The sequence below is a fragment of the Dermacentor albipictus genome, chromosome 3 (genome assembly GCF_038994185.2).
Source record: "Dermacentor albipictus isolate Rhodes 1998 colony chromosome 3, USDA_Dalb.pri_finalv2, whole genome shotgun sequence".
In the NCBI taxonomy this organism is placed as follows: Eukaryota; Metazoa; Arthropoda; class Arachnida; order Ixodida; family Ixodidae; genus Dermacentor; species Dermacentor albipictus.
Window position 1 is genome coordinate 14,815,001 of NC_091823.1, and position 15,001 is coordinate 14,830,001.

The 15,001-nt window shown below is 48.3% G+C and overlaps 1 protein-coding gene across 1 annotated transcript in view; it reads left to right on the plus strand.

Moving 5' to 3' along the window:
- The window catches only part of LOC139057258 (glutamine synthetase, mitochondrial-like), a 20,995-nt gene extending 6,318 nt beyond the window's left edge, over positions 1 to 14,677 (plus strand). Inside the window, exons 3-6 of the mRNA XM_070535141.1 lie at positions 95 to 244; positions 9,401 to 9,528; positions 11,755 to 11,957; positions 13,593 to 14,677. Of these exons, the coding sequence (XP_070391242.1) occupies positions 95 to 244; positions 9,401 to 9,528; positions 11,755 to 11,957; positions 13,593 to 13,878 (767 nt within the window). The 3' untranslated portion in view covers positions 13,879 to 14,677. The remainder of the gene's footprint in view (positions 1 to 94; positions 245 to 9,400; positions 9,529 to 11,754; positions 11,958 to 13,592) is intronic.
- Positions 14,678 to 15,001: the final 324 nt, after the last annotated feature.

A 15,001-nucleotide genomic window follows, 5' to 3' on the forward strand; every position in this document is an offset into this window, starting at 1 on the left:
GATCAGTAACAGATACAACATTATGGGAAAGCCGGCTCTGTGCATGGCGGGTTTCCTTATATAGTGACTCAGAAAAAGGTTCGCGTTGTTTCAGAGACGAACGCACGCCATCCTTGCAAGAAGACGATGGAAGCTGCGAAAGAAGAAGAGCCGTGGTTCGGCATCGAGCAGGAGTACGTGCTCCTGGAACAAGATGGAGTACCGATCGGCTGGCCCAAACAGAGCCACTCTTTGAAACGCTGCCGTGAGTCAATGTCGTTCTTTCTTTTCTTTAAGTAAAGATTTCTTTGCCTCTTTTCCAGACTTTCACCTTCCATCGGTGCTCGTCACCAAAAACTCCGCTGTTAAGCGAGAGCAGGAGTGCATTCTGGACATTGCCAAATTCCGCCATATTATCCAATTCACCATCTTTTCAGTTCTGATTGGCTCAAATGGCAGCTACGGCTTCTCTTGTTGGCTCAGAACGCCGGCGTGGCGGAATTTTATAGTGTCTGACAATGTGGCGGAATTGTAGGGGTGACGATTCCGGCAACATGTTTGGGTCGCTGTCTTCTCTTATTAGCTCACAGGTCTGCTACGGCTTTGCTGATTGGCTCAAAACGCAAGCATGTAGCGCCGGCTCTACTTGAATCCGAACCGCGATTGGAATGCCAACGTTGCCAGTGCAATCACCGTTAAAGCAGTACTTACATAGCATTTCCAGCTTTTAATCTTTTTTGTCTGTGTAGTGTGTGTGTGTCAAGGTCCTGGTCACTATAGCTAACAATAATGACGCGATTGTCCGAGCAGACCGAGACAAGTGTTTGAAATACCCCTTTAATGCAAAAAGTCAAACTAAACCAATGAAGCCTCAGAGAAGTAGAATTACATCAGTTTTTGGTCATAGTAACTTAGATTTGAATATAACAATAACCCTTCTGTAAAAGGAAGTACTCATTGGTCACGGATGATTTTACCCGTACAGTGTCTGGGAAGCTGAACAGACATAGTGCTAATTGTACACGAAATTGTGCATATTGCAGAGACATGTAACTGTCTTTTATTTTGTAGGTGATAATTTTCTTGCCGTTTCTATAAGCATCGATGCTCGCATGTTTTGGTAAATGCATTACTACATTTAGTAACGCAATCGAGTTGCAAATGACTCCCTGCAGCGGTACAAGACAGCCGTCAAGCTGCCGGTCGAGAAGCTTTCTGCGCTTGCCCCCTGCATTTCTCGTGTATGAACCGCTGAAACCAAACTGAAATAACTGAAATTTAATTTTCCAGGCAGACAACAAGCTAACTACATATCGGTAATGCTTTGTATTTAGGCTTCGCACTGGCGGTACCAGTGGCATCTTAATTTAATTTATTACAGTTGTAAAGATGTTTATTGAGCGAGTCCAACAAACGGGCGGTAGCTCGGAACAGTGAGCGCGGAGAGCAAGATGGTGGTCTTCGAACGCCGGTCTCGTGCCCTCTGTTCTTGATGATGATCGGTATGCCATTCTCCTCCTTTCTTCATTACAATTGCCCCCGTCGAGAAAGGTGGAGCCATCCTGGCGATCTAACAGGTGGGTACAAGAGGGTCGAAGTACGGCTTGAGGCGGTTTACGTGAACAACATCACGTCCACGTCGACGACGGTCGCCTTGCAGCGTAAGAGGCTCAATGACATAGTTTACGGGGGAAGTACGCTCGACGATGCGGTAGGGACCATGATAATTTGGGAGCAGTTTGGACGACAAGCCAGGGGCGCAGGGTGGTACAAGCAGCCACACAAGTGCTCCAGGAGCGAATGTTGCGGCCGGAGAGTGATCATCATCGCGGGCGTTTTTCTGGCGTTGTTGGTCGGCTGTAGTAAAGCGCTTGGCTAGTTGTCGGCAATCTTCAGCGTAACGGGCCGCTGCGGACACGGGCGTGCACTCTGAGGTATCTGGTGCGTATGGCAGCAACGTGTCGATAGTGTGCGTCGGCTGGCGACCGTACAAAAGGAAGAAGGGGGAAAACCCGGTTGTGACTTGCGTAGCGGTGTTATACGCGTATGTCGCAAATGGGAGAACCAGGTCCCAGTTTGATTGATCAGATGCAACATGTGTCGCAAGCATGTCGCCCAGAGTCCGATTAAACCGCTCAGTGAGACCGTTCGTCTGAGGGTGGTAGGCAGTACACGTCCGATGTACAATTTTGCACTGGTGGAGAAGTGCTTGAATTGTATCGGAGAGAAATACGCGGCCACGGTCACTGAGGAGTTCGCGAGGAGGACCATGCCGAAGCACAAAACGCCTCAGGATGAAAGAGGCGACGTCCTGTGCTGTCGCCGTGGGAAGAGCAGCGGTTTCGGCGTATCGTGTAAGGTGGTCGACAGCAATGATAGCCCATCGGTTTCCGGCCGTGGTCAAAGGTAAAGGTCCATAAAGGTCAATTCCAACGCGGTCGAATGGGCGTTCTGGGCATGGAAGGGGCTGCAATGAACCTGCGGTAGGATGCGGTGGTTTTTTTCGTCGCTGACACTCGTGGCAGCCGCGAATGAACTTGCGGACAAAGCGAAACATTCCGCGCCAGTAGTACCTTTTCCGTAAGCGTTCATAGGTCTTGAAGACACCACCGTGAGCACACTGCGGGTCGGAGTGAAAGGAAGCGCAGATTGTAGAGCGAAGCGTTCGAGGGATAACTAGGAGCCACTTCCTACCATCTGGCGAGTAGTTGCGCCGGTACAAGAGGCCATCACGGATGCTGAAGTGCGAAGCTTGGCGTCGCAGAGTTCGAGTGGTCGAAAGAGTGGGTGACCCGGATAAAATGTCAAGAAGCGAAGCGATCCAGGGATCGTGGCGCTGTGCAGAGGAGACGGTGGCGACGTCAAGAGCTGACAATGGAAGGTCTATAGTGGATATGGACGCAGTTTCGGTGGATAGTGGTGACCGCGACAGTGCATCAGCATCGGCATGCTTGCGTCCGGAACGATATATAACGCGGATGTCAAACTCTTGAAGTCGAAGAGCCCAGCGGGCAAGGCGACCTGACGGATCCTTCAACGAAGACAACCAACATAATGCATGATGGTCCGTAACTACATCAAACGTGCGGCCATATAAGTAAGGGCGGAACTTGACAAGCGCCCAGACTATTGCCAAGCATTCTTTCTCGGTGACGGTATAGTTTGATTCAGCCTTGGTGAGCGTTCTGCTGGCGTATGCGACGACATACTCTGCGAACCCAGGCTTTCGTTGCGCGAGAACAGCACCGAGGCCGACACCGCTGGCGTCTGTGTGCACCTCAGTTGCGGCCGTAGGATCGTAGTGGCGCAGTATAGGTGGTGACGTCAGGAGACGGCGAAGGGTGGAGAAGGCTTGGTCACACTCAGAAGACCATGACGAGATATTGGAGGCGCTGCTTAGTAGTTGGGTCAAAGGCGCAATTATAGAGGCGAAGTTGCGCACAAACCGACGAAAGTAGGAACATAGCCCTATGAAGCTTCGTAACTGCTTTAGAGTCGTCGGTTTGGGGAAGTCAGTCACGACACGTAATTTAGCTGGGTCCGGAAGCACACCATCCTTTGATACAACGTGACCAAGAATTGTAAGTTTTCGCGCAGCAAAACGGCACTTCTTGAGATTTAGTTGCAGCTGAGCGGTTTTCAGACACGTCAGGACATGGTTGAGGTGTTCTAGATGGGTTGCGAAATCTGGCGCAAAGACAACAATGTCGTCGAGATAGCAGAGACACATGTGCCACTTCAAACCCCGCAGAACCGAGTCCATCATGCGTTCGAAGGTGGCAGGCGCATTGCAGAGGCCGAAGGGCATGACATTGAATTCATATAGACCGCCAGGCGTGACGAAGGCTGTCTTTGAACGGTCGGCCTCTGCTAAAGGTACCTGCCAATACCCGGAACGCAAATCTAACGACGAAAAAAACTCGGCACCTTGTAGGCAATCAAGGGCATCGTCAATTCTGGGTAAAGGGTACACGTCTTTTCGAGTGACCTTGTTTAGGCGCCGGTAATCCACGCAGAAGCGAATCGATCCATCCTTTTTTTTAACGAGAACCACAGGGGATGCCCACGGGCTTTGTGAAGGGCGAATAACGTCGCGTTTAAGCATATCGTCAACCTGGTCGGTAATAACTTGACGTTCCGCGGTGGAGACGCGGTAAGGGCGTTGTCGCACTGGCGAGTTGGAGCCGGTGTCGATGTTGTGAACAATGGTAGAAGTTCGGCCAAGGGCACGTTGGGCAACATCGAAGGAGTCGCGGAACTGGTAGAGCAGCTGGAGAAGAGCAGTGCGTTCAAATGGGGACAGTCCGTCTGCGATGGACGAATCGAATAGGTCAGCAGCTGGAACATCAGAAGGGGTAAGAGCACTGATGACGTCGAGGTCGCGTCGAGCTGAATCTTGCTGCACGGAAAAAATTTGGCCGACATCAATGGGTTGCACGCATCCAAGGGATTCACCTTTAAGCAGTCTGATGGGATATGGAAGAGGATTTGTGAGGCAGAGAGCGCTTGTTCCATTCGAAATAGAGAGGGTCGAATAAGGCAAAAGAAGTGGCTTCCGATTTAGAAGAAGGCATGATGGTTCAAAGAATGCAGCTTCATCACATATGCTGTTGCAGAATACGGGGAGCAAAACAGCTGCTGTCGGCGGAATTTCTGTGTCTTCTGTGACGACTATTTTGTGTGCGGCTTGATGAGCGGGGTAGTAGGACTCGTCACACAAGGGGAAGAGCTCAAGTTCAGATCTGGCACAATCAATAACGGCGTGATTATACGATAGAAAGTCCCAGCCAAGTATAATGTCGTGCGAGCAAGAGGAAAGGACGATAAGCTCGACAATGTAGTGTTCTTTAGCTATAATAAGTCGAGCAGTGCAGGCAGCTATAGGCCGAACAGGGTCTCCATTCGCTGTACGTAAGGGCATCATCTCAAGAGGCGTGGTCACCTTCCGAAGCTTGCGGCAAAGTGTGGCGTCTATAACAGAAACGGCAGCACCGGTATCGACAAGAGCATATGCACGGATGCCTTCTACGAAAACTTCGACAATATTCGACGGCAAAGTTCGAGGACTTGAGCATTTCGACAGCGCAGTTCTTGCCTCACGAACTGCGAAGGCTAGTTTCCCTCATTTTCAGGGGCTGGTCGACGACGCATGGGCGACAAGGAGCGGCGACGGGGTGAAGGTGAGCGACGAGACGTGGGTTGCGGATAGTCACGTGAAGACGTGCTTGGTTGGGGACCCGGATCTTCATAACGAGAGCGGGGACGATCTATGTAGTTCGGTGAACGGGCGTCTGAATATCCTGGCGCGCGACGGCGGCAGAATCGGGCGATATGACCGGGGCCACCGCACGCAAAACAGATCGGCCGGTTGTCGCGCGTTCGCCAGGGATTTGCAGGGATGGGAGCAGACCATGTCACGGACGGCTGAATCGGGGCTGCAGCATACGACACACCATGGGGTGGTGAGGGCTGTTGAAGCTGCTGCCGCTTTACTACCTCAGCGTAACTAAGAGGCGCGGCGACAGGTTGCTGCTGAATGGGCACCGGCATGGCCTCGGAAATCTGCTCTTGAATGACGTGTCGAAGCACGGGAGCCAACGGGATTGGTCGCTGCAGTTGCTGCTGTTGTGGGAGCTCCTGACGCTGAGCAAACGGCAGGAGAGACAACTGACGGGCCACCTCCTCACGCACAAATTCTTTCATTTGTGCGATAAGGTATGGCTGGGCAGGCATGATGTCCAGTGCAGCGAGCGGTTGATTGTACGTCTGAGATGAACGTCGGGTGAGAGCCCGCTGCCTTCTCAACTCGTCGTAGCTGTGGCACAGAGTTACCACTTCAGACACTGTGCCAGGAGACTTCGCAAGAAGCATCTGAAAGACATCGTCGTCGACGCCCTTCATGATGTGCTGTATTTTGGCACTTTCGCTCATTGAGGCATCGGCGCGCCTGCAGAGATCGAGCACGTCCTCAATATAGGCGGTAAATGTTTCATTCGGTTCCTGTGCCCGTGTGCGCAGCCGTTGCTCGGCGCGTAACTTCCGCACGGCAGGGCGACCGAAAACGGCAGATATTGCCTCCTTGAAAGCAGACCAGTTTTCAAATTCCGATTCGTGGTTCGTATACCACAGCTTCGCCACGCCAGCCAAGTAAAAGTTCGCGGTACTCAACTTAGTAGCGTCATCCCACTTGTTGGGTCCACTAACTTTTTCGTAGGACGACAGCCAGTCCTCGACGTCCTGGTCTTCTATACCCGAAAATACCGGGGGGTCTCGCTGGCGAACGGGGCCGGGACAAACGGCGGCCGGGAGAGGTGGCGGCTGTTGGGCTGCGTCAGCTTGCATGGTCGAGTGCAACGTGCGGGATCGGAGTTCCAGGGTGCCGACGATGTGCGTACCCCGCACGATCCACCAAATGTAAAGATGTTTATTGAGCGAGTCCAACAAACGGGCGGTAGCTCGGAACAGTGAGCGCGGAGAGCAAGATGGTGGTCTTCGAACGCCGGTCTCGTGCCCTCTGTTCTTGATGATGATCGGTATGCCATTCTCCTCCTTTCTTCATTACACAGTTTACATTTGTTTATTACACACATTTTGGAGCCATAAGTTGGGAAGTGTGGTTTCGTGAGAGCAGCGGTCATACTCGTGTTCATCGCTCTTGCTTTCTGTTCTGTTTAGCACCTGATTTACGAATTAAACGATTTCAATCACATGATAATTGCAAGAGGCAATGTTCGTGAAGGCACAATATCTCCTCAAGGGCATACAGACAACGTAGTCCCATAAATGCGAGCCCAATAACTCCACTGACAATGAACACGTTCCTGTGAGCTAGTTGGAGCTGCACTGAGAGTATACGCGCAGCGCCAGCAGACGAAGAACGGAGAAAAGAACATGGCTGCATAGAGCGCTGACTTGATACTTGGCGCATTCCTCGCAAATTTCACATAGATAAGCGAAATAAGCAGACGGAAGTCACCAACGAATTGCGCACTGATAGACAATACTGATGCATTGACAATAATCACGCATACGTGCGGCTGCATGCACGACTTTCTCGTCGCCGCACGTACCTTTCATGCGGCCATTGAAAACTGCTAGAAACACGCCCCCGGAACAGTGATAATTGCTCAGGAATTATTGTTCTAGGTAACAATAACAGGAAATCAATTCTTGAAAATGAGGAGAGGAGGATGAGCTGCTTCAGAAGAAGGAGGGTTTCTGACAATTTTAGTGATAGGTTATTTGCTTACACCATCCTAATCCTGGCCAGTCCCCCGCAGTGGGCTTGCGCCATCAGTGAAGGAAGACGAAACAAAACGAAACGTTGCTATAACGATTATCGATATTCTATTTTTGGTAGTCTCTTCTCTGGGACATGAGCATAGGGATGTTGGTGGAGCTGTTGCGAGGTATATTATTGAAGCAGGACGATTTTCTTGCTAGATTCTTTGATCTTATCTGACTTTTTATCTTTTTTTTATCTTTTTTTTATTTATCTTTCTAGCTATTCAAAGTTTATCAATAGTGCTTCTTTTAAGACTCGTATGGTCTTTTCCAATCACCCGATTCCTGGCCAATCCCCCACAGTGGGAATGAGCCACTCTCGCACACAAACAAACAGACAAACTAGCATTCCTTCCTGCAGGTGAATTTAGTTTTGCAAGCGCTGCCAGCAAGGGGATATATATTCACACTGGGCTTAATATTATTTTTTTTTCGCGGCGCACGCATACAATAAGTGACATAGGTAATTTCTCTCTCACAAATGTTATTTTCCCACTGAAACGGAAAAGCGTGCTTGTCTTGCTGTGAAAAAAAAAAGAATGCGTAAGAGTAAAGAAGTGTTTGTTGTACAGCACATTTGAAACGTACATAAATAAACGCAGACAAATATAGAAGCATTACTGAGTCGTTCCTGAGCAGCAACTAAAGCAGCACTAAACGTTTAATGCCCGAATAATTGATTTGAGATTTGATGAATGCAAGCAGGTTCTTGTTTTTCTACATCAAAAATAATGTTCCTGAAAAGAACAGGCAAGGACAAATAGAAAAGAATTTTTGGCTAACGTAACGACATATGCAGGTCAAATAGAATATTTTGTTTTTGTCGATTCAGAAATTGTGTGTAGTGACATTCCTGCTCTCTGAATGGGGGAGGGCGTTCATAATGTTCAGAGTGTTCATTTGTAAAGGCATTTTCGTAATAAATTTCTAGTAATAAATGTATCAAGGTGGAAGGCGCTATCAGTGTAATCTCGGTGACTATCACGGCTCAGAACCGTTAGTTCTCACGAACCACTGTGCACAAATGACTTTGTGCACGCTGGTATCGTTCCCCGAATTTTTTTCGTTTCTTCTTCTTTTAGAATATGGATCAGATAAAGCGCTAATGTCTATCAGGAGGATGTGAAAAAAAAAAAGACTGGCAGAGACACTTTAGACGGCTTACGTGTGCCAATACGAAAGCATTATACTGTTTGTAGAGCTCTCAACGTCACGATCGTGCTCATTTATACACTCATGACGTGGCGCCACCTCCTCTCCATTGGTTGCGCCGCCTCGTGTCCAATGACGCAGGCACTAGGTCCCACCTCTGGAGAGCCGGATGGTTGCGACGTGACATGCTCAATTACACACGCGCTACGCTCAGCTTTAGTCAGCCAGCACCTTAGAGCCGCCGTGGCATCAGGCTAGGGTGCTGTCTAGCAACCCGGAGGTCCAGGTTCGATTCCCATCCAGACTAAACTTTACCAAACTACCAAGTTTCGGTGCAGAAGGAAGTGAAGAAAGAGCGCTTCAGAGCGGGGCATATAGCTCGTATGACACAGTCGAGAGCCTGCGCTAAAGCACTGTTTCCCTCATTTTGTTGCAGGCGGTCACTGTGCGCCTTATAGAGTGAGTGGGTGAGGAGTGAGTGAGAATTGAAGGAGTGATTTGTTTGACATTGAAAATGTTTGCAACTAATGCATCGTCGGCTTTGAAAACAATAAATTGTTCAACGATCAAATGACGATAGCATGAGGTGATATGAAAAAAAAATTTTCTGGTAATCATTTGCCAACCTATGTCTATTCTTGTTATATATTTTATGTATTCATCATAATCGAGTGTGGGGATGTGCTTTCCTGGAAATAATCTGTTTCGGGTCAGTCCCAGCTGCTCCTGGATAGGCGGTAAGGTGCAGAGACGGTGCAAGCATATCACGTATGTCAACACATATTTGAGGACTGAGTAAAGTGTGCCACCAATTGTAATACTGTCCTCCATTCCACTCACACTCACACTGCACTCTATTTAGGTATTTCACTGCCCGGGTTGCGAGAGCGCAATGTCATGGTTTCCTATTCACGTTAGGCTTTACCACAATTGGATTGAACGCGGACACTCTGTCAACATTCTTTAAAACGCCTTTTCCTTGCAGAAAACTACTTCTACGGCGTGGGTTCTGAAAACACTGCCGGCCGCCAAGTCGCCGACGCACACGTCAAAGCTTGTTCTTACGCCGGCGTCAAGCTTTATGGCTCCAACGCTGAAGCCGTCATATCACAGGTATAGGACACGAGTTTTAACATATTTTTATATCAATAGCTTCATCTTGCGCTCATTATCCGTTGTTTGACAAGGCCGTAGCTGTGTATGGCCCTGCTCACCATAATGGAGTCGTAAATGTCGACCGTTCCCTCCACGCTGTAAAAATTTTTGCAACCTTAAGGGCGTTTTCTTTTCGCACTGTTAACACCCTTACCCTTAGGGCCTTATTTTGAGGCCGACAACCGAGCTCTAACTAGACGTGCAATGACAAAAGACGTTATTAAAAACTATCTAGTCATTGTGCCAGTCTTGGGCGCATAGGAATATCCGCCAAGAGACTTTCACACGGAGAGATACGAAACTCTCCTGTCAGATATTTCTGAGCGCCCAAGGCCTCATTATTTACAGAGTTTTCAACTACGTCTTTTGTGATCGCAAGTCTAGTTAGAGCTCCGTTGTCATCCTCAATAAATTTTTGTACGGCCGCAACTGTAAAGGTGCTACCAGTGGGACAAGAAAACACGCTTAAGGGTGTTAGGAATGGCCTGCCGAGATGCCGACATGCAAAGTTTCTCAGCCAGCTGCAGCAGCAGGGTTGGAATTTTTCGGAAAGCCACCATCATTCTCTAGCCAAACGGCGCCACTAAGTCTACTGTGTGCGGAGGACAATACGCCGCGCCCGCGACTTTTCGTCACGGGATTGCCGAGATGAGTTCGACCAACCAGGCTTTGTTACTGAACACGCCACCGCTGACCTGGTCTGCCGTGAGCGGGGGAGTTCCCGAGGGAACGTATTTGGCGGCACCGTCCCACGCACCTTTCCAGATGTAAGCCCCGGGTTCTGCGAAGACCGTCTCACCTCGGTTGGGGACCGTGAACCTGTGCGGAAGTGTGTGTGTAAGCCCTCTCGCTCAAAAGCGGCTCGGCTACGATGCCTGTTCGAGCGTTTTCTCCTCACCTAGGGATCCAGGGAGCACGGAGTGTTTATAAGCGGCAGTTTGTCGGCTGCTAGGTGTGCTCTGTGATCGTGCTCCTGAGCTGTGTGCTCGTGCTCGAGAAGCAGTGTGTTTGGAGCTTCGTGCTCGCATGCTGTATGCTTCGTCTTGCGGGCTCCATTTCGGAGCCACGCTAGACTGTCGAATGGATCCCCTGTTTGAATGTAAATATCTGTAAATAAACCCTGTACGCCTAGTTCCTCCCAAGTTCCTCCTTACGACCTACAACTCCGACAAGGGTGTAAACCTTTTTACAGCGCATGTTTAGCACGTATTGTGCGCTGGCAGCTTTTACACGATTAAGCACGGCCACCCGTAAGTGGGGTCCAGAATCCGGTGTCTGCTGGCACAACTCTATGTGCTGCTGCAAGTCAGCGAATGCATTAACTGAGACCGCAGACGACTGCGAAATCTCGTTTGATGGGTTCTCTCCTACTCTGTAGCATGCGGGCAAAACAAGCAGATGCCGCTGAGGATCCTTCACAGCTTTGAGAAACTTTTGTCACCGTATATATTCCACGACAAATGATGTCGCTAGCGTTGTCATAGCGCAAACTGTCAGTCGCATCACAAAGGTCATGAGCAGCGGAACGCTATCTATGTATGACAGTCGTTATAATAATGCAAAGCAACACTGCTGGGTTGAATGAAGTACAACGCAAGGTGACAGTACAAGACAGAAACGGAATGCAACGAACGTCTTCCGTCTTTCCTGTCTTGTCGTCCGCGTTTTTCGTCATGTCATTCACAAACACTTCCCCAGATTCGCGCTCTCGTGCCTCCGTGTTAGGCAGGTTGTAGCTTGAAGAAAAGAAAATTATGGGGTTTTACGTGCGAAAACCACTTTCTGATTATGAGGCACGCCGTAGTGGAGGACTCCGAAAATTTGGACCACCTGGGGTTCTTTAACGTGCACCTAAGTCCAAGTACACGAGTGTTTTCGCATTTCGCCCCCATCGAAATGCGGCCGCCGTGGCGGCGTTTCGACCCCCGACCTCGTGCTTAGCACCCAACACCACAGCGACTAAGCAATCATGGCAGGTGTAGCGTGAAGACTGTGGCCGCAGTTATAAATTTACTTTAAAGATAACAAGCGAGCTGCTATCACAATTATCCGGTCTGTTTTGTGGTCGGACACGTTATTTTAGCGGAAATCAGTGTTTAAAATTTCCTAATGTTTTCGTAATTGTCTTATTTCCTAATTAATAATAGATAATTTGGCTGTTGACCTGTGATCTTGCTTCCTCAGTGGGAGTACCAGATCGGGCCCTTGCCTGGAGTCGAGACGGGCGACCACCTTTGGATATCCCGCTACATTCTACAGCGAGTGGCTGAGGATTTCGGCGTCGTGGTCAGCTTCGAGCCACGGCCCTTCAAGAGCCTCAAGATGCCTGGTAGCGCGGGTCACATGAACTTCAGCACCAAGTCGTCACGAAGCGAAGGAGGCCTCGAGTAAGCCATTTACATAAGGCGTTCGAATGAATCTTCTTCTGTAGGCTGTGCACAGAACGAGAACTAACTGAACAATGTTCAATTAGTTCTCGCAAAATTTGACTGCTTCACTTGGGTCGCAGTTCCAATATAAGGGAAGTTTGTTCATTGAAGGATGCGAATTCATTGCCAAACTTGAGCCGTCATTAAGCAAACAAAATATTATAGCATTGCAGGAGAGAGAAAGAGAGAGAGGGAGAACGACGATATATATATATATATATATATATATATATATATATATATATATATATATATATATATATATATATATATATATATATATATATATATATATATATATATATATATATATACAGCCTAGTGGACTGACAAGCCAGATGATAGAGGAACGACAGCCTCATGGAAGTTCTTAGGTGGTTTTCTGGCTTCGGATTCCTTGAAGTCACACTTCAAGATGTCAGCTTACGGCAAACCTTTCGCTTCCCGCTTCTTTGCGGAAGGTCATGCTTCTGAGGAAGAGTGCTGAAAGGCAAGCTAAAGAAGAAGGTTAGGTTCGATTAATAAATTGCACTTCAGGAATAACAAAAACATCAGTCTTACTGTCATAGTTGCCTTGATAAGGAGCAAAAATAAAAGAAGAAAATAAGGGCTTGAATATCTCGCATTAGCCTCCCATGACGTATTTGGGATTACAATGCATTTTGAAGGAACTAGAGATCCAGCCGATCTGCGTTTTTTTTTATATGTTAGTACTTCTTGGTTCATGGTCAAATTATTTCAGGAAAGGACTATATGCTTTGGTAATGTAGATTATGTTTGGTTTGCACCTTTTCGATATTTGTTGCTACTCGATCTCTTGATTCCGTATACTACACTCGCATACGTTCTATATTCATCATAGCTGCCTGATAAGTACCTCACGCTAGCAAAATTCTCTCAAACAACGGACCTTGTGGCCCAGATACGCAAATAATTGAATTGAATCGCTGTTGTAGAAGAGAAAGCGGAACAATTTACTGACAATAAAGGACTAATTTTTCTAAGAATATACGACTGGGTTACTATGCGCGAAGGAATTCCTGTCGCTTCAAACTTTCTTCTATTATATTTGTTACAAATCAGTTATGTGGAAACGTTTATGAAACTTTTATGACAGGAAAATATATCATCGCCCTCGACAGGAGCACGTCCCCCCCCGCTCCTCGTCGCCCCGAAGCTACTAACATTCAACCAACCTCCAAACTTACTGAAGACTGCTGGCAGCCTCGCGATATAGACGGCTGAATGGCACTTTTTCCTTTCAGTATAATTTGCGTACGCTCTGCACTACGTTGCCACATGTTCAATGCCTTTTAGCATCCTTGTTTAGAATATTTTTTTTAATATTTCAAGTTTACTGCATTATTTCAGTTTTAAAAATTTAAATGCAGCTGTAATTCCGAATGCTACATAATACCCTATGAAGATTCGTATTATCGCCTTGTTAATTGATTAATACACTGATTTATTAATAATTTCGTTCATTCATTTATTAATACAATGATCTTTCAGTGAAGGAGAGAGCGAACAGAGGTGGAAGGGAGCCGACACTGTTCGTTCATAAGGTACCTACACCTTTTCTTTTTTTTGCAGCTGGATAAACAAGGCTATTGCCAAGCTAGAACTGAAACACGAGCTCCACCTAAAAGCCTACGACCCCAGGAAGAACGCGAACGAAGAACGACTGCGGGGCGATCTGCTAACGACGCCCTCTCGCGAATTTTCGGCGGCCGTCTCCTCCAAGACAGTGTGCGTACGAGTGCCGCGGCTTACAAAAGTGGCTGGGCGAGGATTTTTCGAAGACCGTAGGCCGGGCGCCAACGTGGAGCCTTACCGGGCCATGCAACGACTCGTAGAAACCCTCTGTTTGGCCGAATAACACCGAGTCTACATCCTTTAGCGAATGCCACTGGGGATGACTATTCGTTTGTTAGGACCGCTGGGCTAAAATTTTACATTCTGCTTTTGATATCGGAGGTGGCTCGCACGCAGGGTTACTGATACACAGTGCTGCTTAGATCAAACAGGCCTTCGTGAGCCCTGGAGTTACGTTCGTCTTGCGATCAGTTGTGTTCATGTTAGCGCGAGTGCGTTCGATATGCGTTGATAGTAATGTTTCGAACACCAGACACGTACCCGATGTTCAAAAACACGTTTCTTCTCTCACCTGTGTGGATTTGTGCACTTAGAAGTGGTGGCGTATAAACATAAGGATGGATTTCTTACCAGAATTGTAGCGACGGCTAAAGACCAGGGATGACAGGACCAACGTAGACCGGTGCACACTGTCAACTTCTCGAAGAAGCAGAATTTACGTTGCCATTTTCTCATCTTCTCCCTAGCCGAATTGCTATCCTACAGATCCATTAAAGTCAGACTCCGCTACTCGGGGCTCAAGGTTGTTGTGCGTCGAACGAAAGAGTGCCGCCACGAAATCTCCCAGTCCATGAACTGACGACAATTTATGTTCGAGTGTTGTGCAAGATGGAGTCACTGCGCTACGCAAGAAATTCGGCATAAGCCCTGTTGAGATGTGGTTATGGTGGTGTATACCTTTTACTTTTCCTTTTTCATGGTCGTGGAATGTGCCAGCTTTCCTTGGCTGCTGGTCGCAGATGTATCGAAATCGTGGTATTCAGATGAATAAATGAATTTTACCCATCGTTTACCCAGTGAAAGACAGGCCTTTGTTAGTGGGCGGACGGACGGACGGACGGACGGACGGACGGACGGTTGGATGGATGGATGGATGGATGGATGGATGGATGGATGGATGGATGGATGGATGGATGGATGGATGGATGGATGGATGGATGGATGGATGGATGGATGGATGGATGGATGGATGGATGGATGGATGGATGGATGGATGGATGGATACAACTTTATTGCACGTCCGGCAAGGTTTAACGCGACCCGGGCTCAGGTCTCCCACAGAGGAACGTCAAGGCCCTGCCTCAACGCCGCCTCACGGGCTTGCTGGACTGCCCACGCCTGGATGC